Below are 21,021 nucleotides of genomic sequence, written 5' to 3' on the forward strand. Positions count from 1 at the left end.
TGATTGATGCTTTTAGGAATAACAACTTATTTCACAGGCTTATAAGACATTAAGTGGCTTTTCCAAAAAGACAGTGGTAGTTTTAAGACATGAAAGGCGAATAAAAAATTAGGATCAAGTGCTTGGTAAGTACAGAATTCTATGCAAAGGTAAAGTAATTACAGCTGAGGACCAACAACACAACTCAAGCATCTGAAGTATGGTAGGATTAGCCAAGACCCTTGGCTCCCTGGGTAGGTCCGCACTGTCAGAGAATGAAGTCATAAATCAGACAACCCTTTCACTTGTGTTAGTGCATCAGAATGAACAAATGGATTGTGGGATGGATGGAAAACCATTTATTAAGCATTCTGTTAAGTACAGATACAAACATAAAATCAAGACCACGTAGGTTTTCAAGGAGTTCATATTGTAATAGTGGAGGGTACAAAAGCAAAACAGATGACAATGTATCTTCTTTAATATAGTTTCCATTGATAAGCCTACATCTATTTCTTTTTTTTTTTTTTTTTTGATCATTGGACATTACTAAGGACTTTGGGGGTGAGAATATTTTTCCAATGATACTTTAGTAGTAGTGGTTGCCGGAAATGAAAGTTATCAGGTCATATCTTGACAAGGGGGTTACTTCCTCGGTTAATGGCTACAAGACTGGGCTGGAAGGAGGGCTGATAGTCTGAGAGCTCTCCTATTTCTGAGACTTTGGAGCCCAGGGTCCTGGGCTATCAAGTTCAAGGTTAAGTGACACAGCAGATAGAGTTCTGGAGTCAGGAAGACCTGAGTTCAAATCCCATCTCAAATGTATAGTACCTGTGTGATTCTAAGCAAGTCAATGAACCTTCCTACTTCAGTTTCTTCATTTATAAAATGGGATAATGAGTCCCTACTTCACAGGGTTGTTGTGGGGATCAGAGATAACAAATGTAAACCACTTTGCAAACATTAAATACAAGTTCTTATTACTATTAAGGTCTGAAGGCAGGTGGTGATATTGTAGGAATGGTTTGCTTTTCTTGGCACATGCTGACTTGTATCTCTCCCTCATGGTGACTTGCTGCTTCAGCTAGGCTGCCCAGCTTGCACTGTGGGTGGCAGTTAGTTGGCAGTTGCTGGGGCTGACTTGTCCCTTCTCCATAGCCTTCTAAGGAAGGAAGTGGCTAGGCAGTGCCACCATTAGCTACTGTTAACTACAAGCAATATAGTACATATTTGATGCCCAGAGACCTTGATTTCAATCCTGTTTCCACTACTTATTACCAGTATGAACTTAACTTCGCTGGAAAATTTGAAGTGCTTAAGTTTACTCATCTGAAGGTTATCTAAGTATTGCAGTAGATAGAATGTTGGAGTAAGCAAGACCCGAGTTCAAATCTAGACCCATAAATTTACTGGCTTGATGACCCTTGGGTGAATCTCTTAAAAGCTCTCACCTATCCCTGAGCCTCACTTTCCTTACCTGAAAATGAAGGTGATAATAGCACCTGTGTCCCAGGGTTTTGTGTGGATAAAATGAGACAATATTTGTAAGGTGCTTTGCAAACCTTAAAGAGCGGTATATATACATATATATGTATATATACCCACACATATATAGTGCTAACTATAGCTATCATCTATAGAACATGGGGGTTGACTAGATGATCTCTAAGGTCAAAAAGAACATGTTCTGTGGGGCATTGTGATTGTAGCCCCCTCAGCACCCAGAGACAATGTTGACAAAACACATTGTGAACTTTAAGGAACCACATAAATGTGAGTTACTATGATTGTTGCTATAAGGATGTAACTCAGAGATCAGGGTAAAAACAGGGTGGTATGGGCCAATGGGTGAACCAATAGAGGGGTGAGAAAGGAAGAAAAAAAAATAACTGAGAAATCAAAAGGAATACTAAGTGACAAAGAAAATGTCCAATTCACTTCCTCATCTCTCCTCTGCACTACCCCGAAGGACTGGGCAATGGGGTAGGATCAAGGGAGGGCAAGGCTGCTAGGAGTAGTAGCTGCTAGGTGTGGGAATTCACAATAAACAATGTGGAATTTAAATTATCTTCACTCTCAGAAAGAATATGAAATGAGACTTTCAATGAGTTGGGGATGCTGACACAGCACTTCTCACTGGCTAAAGCTTATCCTTGAATTCTCACCACCACTGGCATAGCCTACAGCTTTCCATTTCCTGACATAAGATTCTTATGGTATCTGATACCACCCTCCCCTTCCCTAGGGCAGTGTGGTGTAGAAGAAAGAGTGCCAAACTTCCATTTAAATCCTGGCTCAGACATTTACTACCTTAATTCCTTCCCTCTAACATTATCTCCAGTTTATTCTTTATGTATCTTGTTCACACATAGTCATTTGCATGTTGTCTCTCCATTAGATTGTAAGCTTCTTGAGGGCAGGAACTTCCTTTTTTACCTTTCTTTGTATCTTCAGCTCCTAGCACAGTGTCAGGCACACAGTAGTACTTAATAAATGCTAGTTGACAAACTGACTATATGACCTTAGATGAGTAACTTTTCTGGGTCTTGGGTTCCTCATTTGTAAAGTGATGGATTGGAATGGATAACCTTTAAAATTTCTTCTAAGATTTACATGAAATGATACAAAGTGAAGTGAACAGAACAGGAGAACATTGTAACAGCAACATTGTAAAATGAAGAGCTGTGAATGACTTAGCTCTTCTTAGCAATACAATGATCTAAGACAATCCCAAAGGACTAATGATGAAGCATACTACCTGCCTCCAGAGAAAGAACTGATACTGTCTGAAAACAGACTGAAGCCAGCCTTTCTCTTTCTTTCTCTCTCTCTCTCTCTCTCTCTCTCTCTCTCTCTCTCTCTCTCTCTCTCTCTCTCTCTCTCTCTCTCTCTCTCTCTCTCTCTCCTTCTTTCCTGTTCAAGACTTCTTGCACAAAATGACTTATGTGGAAATGTTTGACATGATTGCAAACATATAACCCATATCAGATTGCTTGTTGTCTCAGGGAGGGGAGAGAAGGAAGGAGGGATAGAATTTGAAGTCAAAACTTTAAAAATAAACAACAAATGCTAAAAATTGTTTTTCCATGTAATTGAGGGAAAAGAGAAAATATTATTTTTTAAAAGTCTCTTCTACCTTAGAATTAGTTGCATTTTAGCCATTTTTCTGGAGAGTGTTTTGGAAATAGTTTTTGGCTGGCTCTGAGTAAACAGAGCCACCTGCTCACTCTTCATAAACATAACTGAACTTCTGGTTTCCAGTTTTCACACGCATCCAAAAAGGGATTAAAACAATACCTTTCCCATTCTCTCTTCTCACCTCCAGGTAAAAAGCCAAACCTGAAAGTCTACATCAATACCACAGGTGACTCCATTCTCATGAAGTTTCTTCGTCCAGATCCAAACATCAAACTAGAAGGTTTTGTCTTGGGATATGGCAGCAATTCGCATTCCAACCAGTACTTCCCATTGCCTTCAGAAGGGAAGTCATCTGAGGCGGAAGTTGGTAAGACAATTGGCATCCGTGGGTGGAGGTGAAGGGTGGTAGAGAGGTAATGGCAATAATCTAATTTGAAAACCAGAAAATCAAGTAACGTTTTTTAAAAAATCTGTCTGGCGCAGAAATGATGATCAAATTCACAGACCATCTTCATGACTATCACAGTTGTTACATCCATAGTTTCTCAACACACAACAAAAATAAATAAAATGTGAACAAAACAAGTTAAGTGGAGAGAACACTCGATTAATTGGTTTTGATTCCTGGCTCCAACATCTGCTAGGTGTGCATGATTGACTCTGGGGGAAAAATGCCTAAATTTCCTCAACTGAAAAGTGGGTATAATTACTTGGGCTATGGGTTGCTAGATGGCACAGTGGATTGAGTGCTGGGTCCGGAGTCAGGAAAATGAGTCTTCCTGAGTTCAAATCTGGCCTTACACACTAACTAGTTGTGTGACCCTGAGCAAGTCACTTCACCCTCTTTGCCTCAATTTCCTTATCTGTGAAATGAGCTGGAGAAATAAATGACAAACCACACCAATATCTTTGCCAAGAAAGCCCCAAATGGAATCAGGAAGAGTTGAACACAACTGAAAAATGACTGACAACAACTTTTAGGGTTGTTGTTGGCCAAGTGCCTTATAAACCTCAAAAGGCTTTAAAAACATGAGCTGATACCCACACCGTGTTTACGTGAGTAGTTTTCTCCATTGCTCTTCTTTCCTCCTCCCCTCTTGGCAGAAGTTGGTAGTTGGAGACTTATTAGTTTCTTTTCATTAGAAGCTACACCACTCTCAGTGTAGTAAGAGAATGGTTATCCAGGATGTTCCTCCAGATAAGCTAAACTAGTTCTTTTCCTTAAAAATATTGAAATCTGGAGACTTAAAGGAGACTAATGGCTTGAGCAGTCTGATAGAGCTTTCTACATCGACTCTTTGGTTGTCTGTAGTTAAGTGGTAAATACTTACAGACCTGTTGTTTGGTTACCAAAAAAGCCTAGGGTACGAGGAGCTCCATCTTCTCCCTTTGGCTGGTTTGGTAGACCACCATGGCCAACACAATCAGGAAAACTTTGCTCAGCTGGAAGTTCTTCCCCTGCTCTGAATGTCTTTCCCTGTCAAGGCTAAGTAAACTGCCTTTTTTGTCACATATTCTACAAGGGTCTCATTTTGTTCCAATCTTGAACCTGAGGTACCAGACCAGCCTGGGTCAGGCCTAAACTTTTAGATCATAGAATTGTTAACTTTCTTTAAAAAAAAATTCTCATGTATAGCCATAAATCCCAAGATATGTCAACTTCAGTAGTCCATACAGAGAAAAGAGTTTTCCAGATAAAACTGCTTAAAAACTAATGTTTATTTCACAAGAGGAATATTAATTGTGAATACTTTCTGTTGGTTTTCAAACACTCTAAAATATAGATTTAGATCTGGCAACATTTTCCTCGATCTTCAGTAGTTTAAGAGAACATTAATGGAGTCCGTAGAGTAAAATTTATTTCCATGGAAGGTAATTCCAACAGTTTTAATGACAACCTTGCCTTGTTAACAATGACCATTAAGGACATGTCCCTCTTGACTTTTGGCCCAGTTTTCCAAGTAGAGTACTTTCATTGCACTTCAAAAATCAAGCAAGTAAAAGCTATCTCATTAAAATTGGTATCCAGGCTCACTTTTACACAGGAGGTTAGCTGTGAAACAGCTGGAGTATAGCTTTTATAGAAATAAATGCTGCCTGAGATTTAGGTAACTTGAACAAATATAACCAAAGTAAACTTGGCATAAATATGCTGTACAGGATTTGAAAGTTTGCAAATGTTTCCTGTAGCAATCACACTTTATTCTGACTAGCAACAGGATGCTGGTGCCTTATCCAAAACACACAAGGTGAAAGCACAGGTCATATGTCTTGTTCTCTCTTGAACATTATGAATAATTTTTTTGGTTTCTGTTCATTTGCACTTGACTATATATTTCATAATCAGACTCTATCAAACAATGTCATATAAAGTGTATTATTCATTTTTAAATGATCACTTGAAAAACTGTAAAAAATGGGTGATATACTCAGGTTTCATGTAAGTTCCATTTGGGACCTATATTCAGACATATAGCATTATATTCAAACAAATAAATTATTCAAGTAGACATAATGAAGACATCCTATATCACAATGTCAGTAGTTTAAATGTTCATGAAAAATACATTCGAGAATACAAAAATATTTCCTAACCCCACCTTTGATAACTGTTACCAATTTGAATGATCAAAGGATATTATTGGCTTTTAAAAATAACATTGAAAAGGGAATTGTATTTATCCCAAACTAATTTTTTATTAGCTAAACTGTATATGGACCTCTGAAAATATATTAAAAATGGAAAGATATCATCACTAGTGGAAAAAAAGCATGGAGTTGGAGTCAGGAGACCTACTGTAGGTTTGAAATTCACCTCAAATATTTGTAAGTAGTATGATCCTGAATAAAGTAACTTTAGCTCTTAGTGGGCAGCTATGTGGTGCAATGGTTAAAGCACTGGGCTTGGAGTCAGGAAGACTCATTTTCATGAGTTCAAATCTGGTCTCAGGCACTTACTAGCTGTGTGACCCTGGGTAAGTCACTTAACCCTATTTGCCCCAGTTTCTTCATCTGTAAAATGAGCTGGAGAAGGAAATGGCAGACATTCCAGTATCTTTGCCAAGAAAACCCCAAATGGGATCACAAAGAGTCAGATACAACTGAACAACACAAAAAGTAAACAAGTGTGATCCTGGATATTGTTGTTGTGCTTGTCCTATGTTCTCAAAGAGGACCATGACAACAGGGAAATGATGACATGACTTACAGTTGACTTGGATTTGAGTGAGGGTATAGTAACTTTACCTCTTAGAGCCTCAGTTTCCCCATCTAAAATGGTGATACTAATACTGGCAAATCGTAGGTGTTTGAGGGCAGCTAGGTGGCGCAGTGAGTAGAGCACTGGCCCTGAAGTGAGGAGGACCTGAGTTCAAATTTGGCCTCAGACACTTGGCACACTTACTAGCTGTGTGACCTTGGGCAAGTAACTTAACCCCAATTGCCCTGCCTTCCCCCTACAAAAAAAAAAATAGTAGGCACTTAATAAGTGCTTCTTGAATTGAATCACATGATCTATCTCCCAGGGTTGTTGCAGACAGATAGGGCATTAATTACTTACATCCTCTGCACTTACCACAGAGTTAGGCAAATAGGATGCAAATAGAAACAGGCAAGATAAGCTCTGCCCTCAAGGAGCTTACATTCTAATTGGAGAGGGTAACAACACATAAAAAGGAGTAGTGTGGGGGGAAGCTCCATCACGGCATCATGTGAAATGGCAGCGGTCTGAGCAGGATCTTGAGGTCACTTTCTGGACTTAAAAAAAGCACCTTTTTTTAAGCATACCCATTTGTAAGTATTTTCAAATGTTTTCATATTAACTGCCACATTGTAATAATATGCTGGCACTGCTAACTTACTTACCAATAGGACATGAATTTAAAGTTGTTTCTCCCCTAGATGATCACTTCATTTACACACTACACTGCCAACTCCTTCTTCCTCCCTTCCACCCCTTCACCAATTAATGGCCTCTTTTTAGAGACAGCTGGTCACCATTTGGAATATCACCTATAGCTGTGAACTAAGCATATCAAACTTAATTGGCCCACACAATCCTAAGCAACTGAACCAACCCCAGACAACCAGCAGCACACTGGCCTTGTATTACCATCACACTGTCAGTAGTTATACACTTTAAATTATGCTTTCCTCAAAGAACTAACAATAGGAGTGTGAAAAAAAAACCAGCAAAAGTCCACTCTCTCTGGAGGCCAAATGTGGTAAGTAGCTGTGCTTTCTGCTTCCTTGGCTTCCAAAATTCCCAACTCCAACTTGCTGTATCTAGAACTCTGGCTTTTTGACTGCTTTTGCCATTGGCATTACTCAGTATCGTTGCTTTATTCATGAGTTGTAGTAGTGATGGATGTAGCAGCTACTCCCCTTTATGTAGCATTTAAAGTATGCCAAGTCCCTCACCCACATTACCCGACTTGAATCCCACAGCAACCATAAGAGTTAAGTGCTATTATTAGAGTCAGACACCTCAAAGAATGATTCCCCATCAGTCTCTTTACTTCTTGTGTACTTATGACCAAATTGGGGGCACCATTGCCACCTTCCTATAAGTAAAAAGAAAGAACTGAAAAATAGAAGCATGTATGGAATAATTTTACATATAGACATATACATACATATATGTGTATATTTGTGTATATATGTATGTGTGTATGTATATACATGTGTGTATATGTGTGTGTATTTATATTTTATATATGTGTATATATACATATATATGTGTATGTGTATATACATATATACACACATATATATACATATATATATATACACACACACACATATATGTTTGTGTTTCATGGTAGCCATTGCTGGGGCATGGGCCGGGGAGGGAAGAAAAAAAAGGAAAATAATTTACATGATAACTTTGTATATTTGGTAGGAATAGCAAGTCATAGATGGTAGATCTGCAGTTTCATGTGCAATCATCTCTTTTATTGTACCATGTTATGGAAATGCTTGTTTTGTTCTGTGAATTGAAAATAAAATAAAAAACAAAAAAAGAAAAGAAATTAAAAAAAATTAAGCAAAGGTCCTAGGTTACTCCTCCAACAGCACAGCCTCCACTGTTTTCCTCCTGGAAAAAAAGTTAGCTTAAAAGCAGGAACTTTTTCATTTTTGCTTCTTTATTTTTAGTAGCTAGCACAGTGCCTGGAACATAGTAAGGACTTAAGAAAGCATTGCTGATTGATTAAGTTGAGAATTTCCCTGTTTTCAGAAGACATGATCCCTTGTTCAAATATAAAGGCTTAATTGTGCACCTCTTGGAGAAATCCTAAATCTTTAGTAAATTTGGTTCTTTTCCTCTAATCCTTCTGGCAGCCTTCACATTCCTTGAGAATGTCCATAAATTGAATTTCAGAAATATTGCCTGAGCCAAGAGGCATTCTAAAGGCTTGGGTTTCACCCAGCACATCAGACTCACAACGTCCCCACTAAATAAAAGAAATAGCAGAACGTAGCTAGCAAAGTAAGGAAGGAAAGAAACATTTGGCTATGTCAACTTTCCTCTGGCTATCTCAAAATCTGTTCCAAACGTGCAATTAATCTATCGTTAGAATTGTCATCGTTGGTTGGTGAATTCTGGAACCTTCACATGGCAGCATAGATGATAACTAAGGTAAAGTGATGTTGACATGCTGGCTCCACTAGACTATCCCCGTAACTGTTGTGGCAAGGTGTTCTACAAAAAAAACTGGCAGTGTTCTTTAGGTATTCATAATGCCATGTCTAATAAGAACTGTAGGAGACATGACTATTTAAATCGTAATGTCTCTAAGGGGCTTTCCCAGTTAAGAACACCCATTGTCCAACTTGCAGTACAATCTCCAAGGTCCCCTTTACCTTCAATACATCCAGTAATTGTTGGCCAATACATAATGCTGACTATGACTTATGTCTCAGTTACAAGGAAACAGACCATGAAGTTGATGGAAAGAGATCCTTTTTGGAACTTAGAAAACCTGAGTTCAAATCCTAGTGCCACTATTTACAACCTGTGTGATACTGAACAAGTGACTTAACTTCTCTGTCCCTCAGTTTCCTAGTATGTAAAATAGTTTAATTGTCTTTTAGGCATGTCCAACTTTTCGTGACCTCATTTGGGGTTTTCTTGGCAGAGATACTGGAGTGGTTTGCCATATCCTTCTACAACCCATTTTATAGGTGAGAAACTGAGGCAGAGTTAAGTAGCTTGCCAGGGTCACACAGGGAGTAAGTGTCTGAGGCTGGATTTGAACTCATGAAGATGAGTTATTTCTGATTCCAAGTCCACTACTCTATCCACTACATCTACCCAGCTACCTGTAAAATGACAAGTTGGGACTAAATGCTCTCTAAGGTTCCATGGTATAATTCCTTTCAATGGAACAAACATTTAAGAATCTACAATGTGCCAAGGTACCAAGACTTTCAGGACTGCACATAAGAGAAATAATAAAAGTCTCTTCACCTAAAAGAACTCGAAGTCTAGCCTAGCATTTTCCCATTTCTTTTCAATTTTTATCTGTATCTTTATGGAAAGAAAGTGAAAAAGCAGTGAGATATAACTCTGAAGTTTAGTAGAGAAATAAGACATGGGTTTTGAGGATATATAGTACATGGCAGGCTTAATATAAGTCAAGGGATCTTAACCTGGGTTCCTCTATGGATACATTTCTAGGGGTCTGGGAGGACTATGAGGGAAAAAAACATACACAGATATTTTATTTTCATCAACCTCGAAATGAAATTGAATATTTCTTTCAGTTATGAATTTCCTCTAAAACATTATTCTGAAAAGGATTTTACCAGATTACCAGGGTGGAGAACATGATAAAAAATGTTAAGAACCCCCACTATAAGTCAAGTGTTTACCCAACAGCCACAAAAACTAAAAATTCTACTTCCCACTACTTAAACCACTTTGATGATATTGTGCTAACTTTGGGGAACCACTTTTTAGAAATAATAATGACAACCTGGAAGCATGTACAGAGGAAACAGACCAAGACATTGACAGGAGTAGAAGCTAGACCATAGGAAGATTGGTTGAAGGAATTAAATGCCTAGCTAGGGAGCCCAGACCATAGAAGACTTGGGGGTGTCCTAACAGCTACTTTCAAATGTCTGAAGGGATGTCGTGTGCCAGAGGAAATCCAGAGAGCAGAAGTAGGGGCAAGGAGTAGAGGTTTCACTCACACAAGTATGCCTCATTATTATAGCTTACTTCTATGACAGATTTATTTCCTTATTCTGTTCCGGTGATCTGTGATATACTTGCAACAGTATTGTTTCTGCCTCCCTCCCCCATTGATCCTTATACAAATGCTTTCTACCATGCTTTCTTTTCCAATTCATTCATTTCCTCACATCAGTATTACTTTTTCATACCTATTGCTACATCCCTGGGGCTTTTCTCTGTTCTTGAAACCTAGTCATACTTAGGCACTGACATCCTTGTATTAGGATCCCTAGTTCACCTTCCTTAATTAGTTATACTTTGTGTATTTCTGCATAGATCTATGAGTCTGTGGGCTATACTGCTGACTTTCTTTATGGATATTGTCCCATATCCTACTTTTCCTCTTTACCAAAAGTCTTTCTTCTTCCTTTGTTATACCTACTACTCCCCTGTAGCATCTGACTCAGTGGAGCTATATGGATAGCTTTCTCTATCCTCCTCCTTTATCAGTTTAAAGCTATTTGTGGGGTATATTCAGTCAGCACACATCTCAATTTATCTAGTTTTACATCAGTGATAGTGACCATCAGTTTCGTTTTGAACCATTCCATGGTTCTCTGAACTCTGGTCGTACAGCTAGCAAGATGGCTAAATGTACCAAGAAGGTCAGAATTGTTGGTAAATATGGAACACGTTATATTGCATCCCTCAGAAAAATGGTGAAGAAAATTAAAATTAGCCAGCATGTGAAATATACCTGTTTTTTCTGTGACAAGGCCAAAATGAAGAGATGAGCCATGGGTATCTGGGATTGTGGATCCTGTATGTAAACAGTACATAGACCTACAATTCCACCTCTGCAGTTACTGTCAAATCTGCCATCAGAGGACTGAAGGAATTGAAAGACTAGTAAAACCTTAACTTTATCAAATATCTGTAGCCCATAGTCCAATAACAAATTAATTAATTAATGAAAAAAAACAATTCCATGAAAATCAATATACTTTCACCTGTGGATCCAAACCTTGCTCAGAATTTGATCATTTAGCTAGAAATTTCAAGTAATTAGGCTCTATTGGCCTGATCTTTTCAGGGGGATCTAATAGGCTTATGCCCCACCTTGTATTCTAAATGAATATTCATTTTGAAGTTAAATATTAATATTGATTTTGTAAAGATTCACTGGGTTGATGAAAAGTAGCTAATTAGGTAAAACAGTCTATGTCCGGGGCTTAATCAGGATATATGCTGGATGTTTAAGCTACCCAGGGTAGATGGCTTTATATTCTTAAATATCTTTAGGGACAGATATTTTGAAACGTCCCTTAGTGCTTTATTCCAAATAGCATTTTAAAGACTTTTACCCACCCTTTGGCTTCCCAATATATATCCAATTTTGCTGCTATCCTAACTGGAAAAAAAAAAAACTTTTCAGCCTCCCTTTTTTTTGAAGGACCTTGACTGCCTATTCATTCCTCCTTCAAAATTAAGACTTATTTTCAAGTTAAATGTTAGTGTCTGGACCCTCTGCTATTATTGTTTACAATAATTTCTCCCAACACATTAAAAATCTGTGGATTTTATTATTAAGATTTGTTACTCAAGGAATCTGTTCCTTCTCTGCCCACTGATTTACTATGTGACCTTTGACAACGCCTCCCTCATCTGTGAATGGGTGATAATATTTATCTTTCACAGATGGGCTGTGGGTGGTTTAATGGATTCATGATTACAAAGTTCTAAGTTGAAATCTCTTGAGTAAAAGATGTTCCACAAGAGCAAAGCATTTTTATTTTATCCTGAAGAATAGATCCTCTCCAGTTCATTTATTTGTCATTTTACTTTTTAACAAAGTGATGGTGCTTTAACTTAAATATTCAGATAGAGCTGGGATCTCATCAACGTGGACTTCATGTCTAGTAATGCAGATTGCAGCCCATCCTTGCCTGACCATGCTATACCACTCTTCTTTGGGTTCTTCCATAGTTTTTCAATAGGGGGATCCATCTGACATGCTAGGGTCTCTCTTCACTTTTTCTTAAGTCAGTCAATAAGTATTTTTAAGTGCCCACTTTAAGTGTCAGATACTGGACTAAAGGCTGACATTAACATGGCAAAGACACAGTAGAGGACAAGATTTCTCCATTGGTTCTTCATGGAACCAGTCCATCTTCTTGTTTGACCATACACTTATTTATTGTTGCTGTTCAGTGATTTTTTAGTTGTGTCCAACTCTTCATGACACCACTTGGGGTTTTCTTGACATAGATACTGGAGTGGTTTGCCATTTCCTCCTCCAGATCGTTTTACAGATAAGGAAACTGAGGCAAACAGGGTTAAGTGACTTGCCGAGGATCCCATAGCTAGTAAGTGTCTGAGGCCAGATTTGAACTCAAGAAGATGAGTCTTCCTGACTTCAGGCCTGATGCTCTAGCCACTGTGCCACCTAGCTGCCTCAAGCACTGGGATACATCATGCAATAGACTCTATCTATGATCTAAGGAATAGCCCCACCAAAGTGAGGCTTTTTATCAGTAGGTAATGAATTCTCTGTCCACAACAACCAATAGAGCAAAGAAAAATAAAGAATGGCCCTCAGTCCTATGCAGGTCCTTTCTGCTTCTGCATAATGGTGACAGAGTAAACAAAAACTGGGTAGAGAAGGCTAAGAATCATATAGTTCCTAGACCATAATTATGCCATGGTATAGTTACATGGTTAAAACTGTTTTAATTGTTAGGACTTTTAAATATAAAATCTAGGTCCAATAACAAATAATAGACATGCATGCCCCTGGAGGAAATCAATCATATCAATGTTGTCATTCTTACTATGAGTTTAACTCAAAGGAAGTTACAGATCACTGAAAAAATGGCAGGGTTGATTTCATCATGTGCCCAAATGTAGCAGGAGATATTATTTTATGGATAATAAGAATTTGATCATGAAAATCAATGGCAGAGGATGAAAAGATAAAGTAAAAAATACAGAAAGAACTGGACAGGATCTTCTAAGTTGTCAACATATACTATGATACCCAATGACTTTAATTCAGTGGGTGGGGGAGAGACAGGAACACTTTAATTCTTCAGTGATTCATCATGTGATTACCATGGCTACTATACCATCTACCAACATGGACTGAAATACCTTTATGGCCTAAGAGATAGTTCCTGGAAATTAATGTGGCTAAAAAATTCATCAGACAGAAGTCCTTCTGGTGATGAGCCTCTCAAAATTTAGTTATGGTCCTCATGTGAAGACAAGTAGTCTATTACTGGACCCAAATTTAAAGCCTTCGCAGCTTGGTGAATTTTGCTGGAGATACTATGCATGGCTTTCAAGAACCCATGGTCACCTCCACAAGGCATCAAAGGAGGATTTTGGTTGGGGGACAATAACAACAAAAAATTGGAAAATGTGGTTCGGGATCAAGAAACAAAAGAAACCAAAGACATAATTTACTCAGAAGCCTAACTCTATAATATCATATGATGCTTTAAAAAGAAAAAGAAGTGAATAAGAAGGCAATGGACACGGGGAACACAAAACATCCATACAGAAAAAAGGAAAATAACTGTACCTTTAAAAAACAGGAAATGAATGGATATTGATGTTACTAATTTCTGAATCAATACTTTGTAGGTAAAAGGTGTCCCTCAAGTCTGGACACATAGGAAAAAATGCATATTTTGAAATATTTGGAATATTAACAAACCTTAGCACCCTTGACTTCTTTTTCTGGGGTATGCTAAAGGAGAAGTTGTACTCAATGAAAACCACAGGTGCAACACACTTACTTGAAAGCATAAAGAGTGTGCTAAAATCGATGGCAATGTTTTTGCATCAGGTCCACGTGGATCTTGCAAAGTACATCAACCTTTGCATTACAAATGATGGAAATCATATTGAAGATGTTATTTGTTAATATTTCAATTAAATAAAATGTTGCTGAAAATTTCATTCATTTTATTTTTTGAAAATATGCACTTTTGCCTGTGTCCAGACTTTAGGAACACCCTGTATTAAGACCGTCAGCTCAGAGCAATGATCAAAATCAAGACTAAATTAGAAAATGGAAAAATATAAAAAGATGATACTATATATAATTTTAAAAGCCCCAGCTTGACTTCTTCAAACAATGATGGGGAAAAAAGAGATAGAGGATAGATAACCAAAAAACCCAACACAAGTGTGAACAAACACTACTTTCTACCAAAGTTTGATTCAAGTAAAGCAACAGCCACAATAAAGAGGCTGAAATAACCCCAAAATTGCCTTGGCCAACAAACGTGATTTTTTTCTTGCCAAATGGAGGTATGCATCAGCCAAGGATAACAGCAGTTCGGAAGATAAACTTATTTTTAAAGTATTATAGAGGCAATGGTGGAAGATTACAAGCAAGCCACATCAGAAAATAGCAAAGGGTATAGATGAGAGAGAAATGAATGCAAAAAAATCTGCTTGGTGTGATTACCAATTAAAACACTTTCTTTCAAGAGATTTAAAAGATAAAACTAGAAATAGTAAGGCCAACTGAAAATAGAACAGATCTGTTAACATTTTAAGTAACCAACTATTGTCATAATTGATGAAGTAGAACCACCATATTTGGACTCAAAATCTCAGTTACCAATATGTTACAAGAGAAAGCAGAAATGGTGCTGAAGAAGAGAAAGATGGCAAAAGCAGCTGTACCAGAGCAATACTCAAAGAAGAAATCTATGCTAGAGGCAACGTACTTTTGGATGAGGGCAAGGATGGAGTTTGGGGTGGGGAGAACAAAGTAGGGAACAGTAAGGGCTACACCTAGAATGTTGTATTGAACTGGGTCCTCAAGGAAACCCAGGGTTCCAAGACGGAGAGGACAGGAGGGAGTACATTCCAGACACTGGGGACAATTGGCACAATGCCATGAAGATAGGAAATGAAATGTCATGTGTGAAATGGCAATGATGTCTGGATTATAGACTGAAGGGAACAGAGTAATACTAATGAAAACTAGAAAGCTAGGAAGGAAGCAAAGTTGCAAAAAGCTTCAAATATCAAACAAGAGTTTACATTTTCTTCTCTAGACAACAGGGGGCCACTGGAGATTGTTGAAAACCTCTGCATTAGGAAAATTGTTTGGGTGACTGTCAGGAGATTGAATTGGAAAGGGGAGAGGCTTGAGGTAGTGAGGTAAAAATTGAGGCTATTATGGTAGTCTATTCTAGCAGCTAGGTGGTGCAGTGAATGGAATGCTGGGACTGGAATCAGGAGGACCTAAGTTTAAATCTGGCCTCAGAGACTTACTAGCTGTGTGACCTTGGTGGCTAACCTCTTTTTGCCTCTGTTTCCTCAACAGTAAAATGGGGACGATAATAGCCCCTACCATATAGGGTCGGGTTGTGACGATCAAATAAGATAATATTTATGAAGCATTTAGCACAGTGCCTGGCACATAGTAGGTGCTATACAAATGCTAATTTCCTTCCCACTTCCTTCTAGATATAAAGTGATAAGGGCCTGTAGCAGGGTGATGAGTAGAGCTAGTTTTTATCTATCTGTATGAGGTGTGACTAGAGAGGAAGAGACCTTGAGATAGAAGTGATACGTTTTTGCAACTTATTATTATTAGTTGTTGTGAGGCTATGAATCTAAGTGACTGGGAAGACTGTGCCACTCAATGGTAATATGGTAATTCAGCAAAGAAGAGACTTGGGTGGAGGTAGGAATAATGAGTTGGACCTGTTAAATTTGAGATGCTCCAGAACATCCAATTTGAAATATCTATTAGGCAGTTGGTGTTGTGGGACTGGAGCTCAGAAGAGAAAATGAGGCTTGATATGTAGATCTGGGAGTCATATGAATTTGTTGTCATTCACTTGTTCAGTAGCGTCCAATTCTTTGTGACCCATGGACCATAGCACACCAGGCCCTTCTCTTCTTTGTTCTCTCTAAAAGTCTGTCCAAGTTCATAGTCATCGTTTCCATGACACTATCCATCTTATCCTCTCCTGTCCCCTTTTTCTTTTGCCTTCAGTCTTTCCCATCATCAGGGTCTTTTCCAATGAGTCCTTTCTTCTCATTATGTGGCCAAAGTATTTAAGCTTCAGCTTCAGTATTTGACCTTCCAATGAATAGCCTGAATTAATTTTTTAAATACTGACTGATTTCATCTCCTTGATATCCAAAGGATTCCCAAAAGTCTTCTCCAGCTCCACAATTCGAAAGTATTGATTCTGGGATGCTCAGCTTTCCCCATGGTTCAACTCTCACAGACATACATTGCTACTGAAAAATCCATAGCTTTGACTATATGGACCTATGTGGGCGAGGTGATGTCTCTGCTTTTTAGAATGCTGTCCGTCTTTGCCATAGCTTTCCTTCCAAGGAGTATCTTTCACTTTCATGGCTGTAGTAGCTGTCTGCAGTGATCTTTAAGCCCAAGAATACACAATCTGCCGTTGCTTCCATTTCTTCCCTATTTGCCAGGAAGTGATGGGACCAATTGCCAAGATCTTAGTTTTTTTTGATGTTAAGCTTCAAGCCAGTCTTTACACTCTTGTCTTGAAGTCTCTTGATGAGGCTTCTTCACCTCTTCACTTTTTGCCATAGAAATGGCAATTGAACCCATGGGAGCTGATAGGATCACCAAGTGAGAAAGTGTTTAAAAAAAGAGAAGACAATCCAGGTCAGAGCCTTGGATGATGAATAGGAAAAGGAAAGTGGGGAGTGACCACATAGAAAGAAGGGAAACTTGGAAAGAAGTGTGTCACAAAAACCTAGGGAAAGTATCAAAGAGGAAAGATTAGTCAACAGTGACAAAAACTGTAGAGAGGTCAAGGAGAATGAGGCTAGAGAAGAGAGTGTTATATTTGGCAATTAAAAGATCGCTGTTGACTTTGAAGAGAACAATTTCAGTTAAACAATAAAGTTGCAAGCCAGATTGGTGGAAAATAAAACAGAGCGCCAATAAAGGAAGTGCCAGGAGGCACTGGATGTAAAAAACTGTTTTAAAGCTGAGAAATTGAGAAGAGACATAAGATGGTAGCAGGGGTGGTTGAATCTGATGATTTTTTTTTAAACGATGCAGGTTAGTTGGGCTTGTTTGCAAGTAGCAGGGAAAGAACTAGTAGATTAGGAGAGATCAAAGAGGGTGGATAATAGGGGTAATAATCTGCCACAGAAGATGGGAATGAATGTGATCAAGGTTGCATAAAGAAAAATTGGATTTGCTGAGAAAGGGCTATCTTTTCATCAGAGACTGCAGAAAGTGGGGAAATTCTAGGAGATAGAGATAGTGAATTGTGAGATGAAAAATTTAAAAAGATGCTTGGGAAACAGCCTCAAATGGGATGGAGGGGGGAGACAGTGGTGGTGTAAAGTTTGATGCAAAAACCTCAGTTAGGAAAATGAGGGCAGGTGAGGGGCTACAGCTGGAGACTTGAGGAGAGAGGCTGAGTCTTGGCATAACTTTTGTGAGGAGTGGGACAGAATCAATCAGGGAGAATTGGGAAGATTGCCTTGCTACAGCAAAAGCCAAGTTGAGATTAGATAGCATAAATTTGTAATGGAACAAATCAGCATGATTTTAAGGCTTCTTCCAGCTTTGTTTAGCAGCACATGAATAAAAACAAAGGATTCAAGGGGTGGGAGCAATCCAGCATTGGGGTTTGGCAAGGTATGAGCCACAATAGCACAAAGCAGGGAGGGAATTTAGAGTAGACAATAGACCAGAGTTGAATTGGTTCAATAAGAAGCTGAGGTTGAGAAGAGATGCATGTAAGCAGATCTGGGGTGGTGGCCTGACAAAATACAGTGGAGTAAAGACATTGTAGGTTGTGGTGAGAACATAGAATTGGTTTGGGAGGAGTAAGGCATAGGGGGAGGTGGAATAATAGGAGATTATGATTGGATAAAAGAAGTTCAGATGGAAGTAGAACACTCATGAGTGATGGCAAAATCAAGATCGTGGCCATCTTTGTAGCTGAAGTGGAGGAAAGGGATAGGTCATGAGAGTTGATTAGATTGAGGAATTGAAAGGTGAGATTTTTGAGACTATATTAACATGTATGTTGAATTCTCTCAGAATAAGGGCAGGAGCCTGAAGTCATTGAGAAAAGAGAGAAAATATCCTGGGGATCGGTATATAATAACCACTATTAGGTGAAAAATTTGGATAAAATGAACTTCACAAGACAAGGGGTTGAGTTATAATGAGTTATGGGTGGCAGTGGAAAGTATGAAAGTTGCAATGGAAAGCAAGGAAAATTCACCTCTGGGACTGGTGAGTTGTGGGGTTTGTGAGAAAGTGAAACCAGAACTGGAAAGGAAGGCTTGAGTTGTAGCATTGGCTGGAAGGATTCTGGTTTTAGTAAGAGTGGGAGAGGGAAGAATCATCAGAGGAAGAGGAGTAAAATTAATTATAGAATAGGCATTCCAGAGGGCACAGTGGAAGGACTTTGCAGATAAGGAGTGTGACATTGGGTAGGAGGGATAGCATTCGAAGAGATTCAAAGGTTGATAGGGATGAGCAAGTGGGCAGTAGGGATTGGAGATGGGTTACTCTTTGGTAATCTGGAATTCAATATGACAGTAATGGGGGGATAAGAACCAATGAAAAGTTGTTAATCATTGAATAATGAGCCCAAGTAAAATATCAAAAGAAAGGAGGTCTGATGATGAAGACAAGTTAATGGAATATTCTCCCTCTAGTCTCACATTGGGTCTCCCCATCTCTATTGCTGTAATAGTGACCCATTTGTGTGGGCCCAGAGAGGACACATCAGTAGTATCAAGAATTCTGCCTGAGGTGGGTTTCTGTTGTGGTCTAGGAGGAACACACACTCCCTCAAAGTCAAGAGAAGACACTATTAACACACATATTCACTTTCTCATCTCCATAAAATTTTTATAAGAATTAGTTACACATATATCAAGGGCATATACCTTAGATGAAAATATCAGAAGGACACAGAAGGTTTTCACAAATGATTTTTTCCATTATACTACATCTTCACAGTAACATAACTGACTATAATGTAGAGAATGTCACATGCTGAGGTATTTAGTTTTGTTGATTATAATATAAAAGCATCTGACTTACTAGAACAAAATACAGTCTCAAAGATTCTCTTTGAATAAGATATTGCCTATGCACATGTTAGGATAATAGATAAATAAATAAACAAACAAACAAATAACTGTTGACTCGATGTATTCACAGAAAAAACCTATAAAGGACTGAATTTTAAGATATATTAAGTTAATTTGTAGAGGTCATAATATTGTAGATTTGATGTGAATGGACTTTTGAATGATGAATAGGAAACATTTTCATTATTTATGAATGAGGAAAGTAACAAGGTCAAATAGGTAGTGAGTGGCAGGGCTGGAATTTAAACCTAGTTTATCTGACTCCAAATCCAACCCTCCCTCTCTCTCTACTGTCCCTATGGTAGAAAAACTTCACTTTCAGTTTTTTTGCCAATTGATTCACATGAAATGTCTATTAATTAAATATTTTGGAGGCTGGATCCATTATAGAATAATATTAAGTCCTGTTTTCCTTGCTCCTTGTTCATGGGTTCTCTTGAATGATGAGTATTAAATGCAGTAGGTTCCCATGAGGACACAACAAAACGTGATATACTCTTGATAGCTTCATATTTTTTCCTCTCCTTTCCATGACACACGTTATGAATGTTCTCACTTCTGACCTACTTCTGTAGTATGTTGCTTTTATATCCAGCTGCTGACATTTTTGCAAGGATTCAATATAGAAAAAGAGAGAAAGAGAACACTTGGTGGATATTGTTCAATCTATTGTCAACTCGTACTTTTTAAAGTCTTCTTAACATCTGAAACTGTTTTAATTGATGTCGTCTGAGAAGGAAGGGCTACATTCCATTTATTCTGTAGTGACAGGGGGATTTAAAGGAAAAATCAAATCATGGCTGGGAGCTCTGTGGCTACTGGCACTTATAGTTGGGTTTCCATACTGCAGGAGATATTAGTTATAAAGCAAAAACATCCCTACAGTACATGTTTCATTAGGCATTTTTAAAAACAAATAACATTTCTGTTCTTCATAAACAAATTCAGTCTAAAGCAGTACACCCCAATTTGGGGATTATCCCCCTACCCCTATCATCTTCCACCCAGGGATTAAGGAAATAGAAGGAAAGCAAAATTGTGAAATTGATTTCTTTTGTCTTTAGGATACATTACCTTGTTAATGAGATTTCCTCATTCTGTCAAATAGGCCCTGTATTCTCTGGGTAATCATCTATGGATCTTTCTACCCTCTAATTTGTCACAATTGCCTTTTTCTGAACATTTTTGCAAAGGAACTGATAAGCTAATTCCTATCATGGTCTTTATCTTCTGTTGACTCAACTTTATTTTACAGCTACAGGGTTCACTGCCCTCTTTGTTTTGTACTAATAACCAAGCTTCCTCAATTCCTTCCGGGAGCATGTGGTACTATAAGCATAGTCAAGCAGACTGTTAAGGTCTGCTAATAGCTCAATGAATTAACTACCCCAGGAGAAGCTTTATTTTAATAAGAATCAATGCTTTAATGCAAAAGAATGAATCTTCAGTAATGGCATTCTATGCAGTATTGATATGGGGAGAGAGGAAATACTTGGAGGCACAGGTCCTTCAGCCAGCAACTGTAGAGGGCCAGCTCTGAGAGAGTCCATTCTGGATAAGATGCAGGCCAGAGGCCTGATCTT

General features: G+C 38.3%; 1 protein-coding gene across 1 annotated transcript in view; it reads left to right on the forward strand.

Annotated features, from left to right (window-relative positions):
• Nucleotides 1-1,709: 1,709 nt before the first annotated feature.
• LOC118837175 (ABI family member 3 binding protein) overlaps nt 1,710-21,021 on the forward strand; it is a 201,554-nt gene continuing 182,242 nt past the window's right edge. The window contains exons 1-2 of the mRNA XM_036744133.1: nt 1,710-1,752; nt 3,305-3,484. Coding sequence (XP_036600028.1) covers nt 1,710-1,752; nt 3,305-3,484 — 223 coding nt within the window. The remainder of the gene's footprint in view (nt 1,753-3,304; nt 3,485-21,021) is intronic.

Source organism: Trichosurus vulpecula, chromosome 2 (assembly GCF_011100635.1).
Source record: "Trichosurus vulpecula isolate mTriVul1 chromosome 2, mTriVul1.pri, whole genome shotgun sequence".
NCBI lineage: Eukaryota > Metazoa > Chordata > Mammalia > Diprotodontia > Phalangeridae > Trichosurus > Trichosurus vulpecula.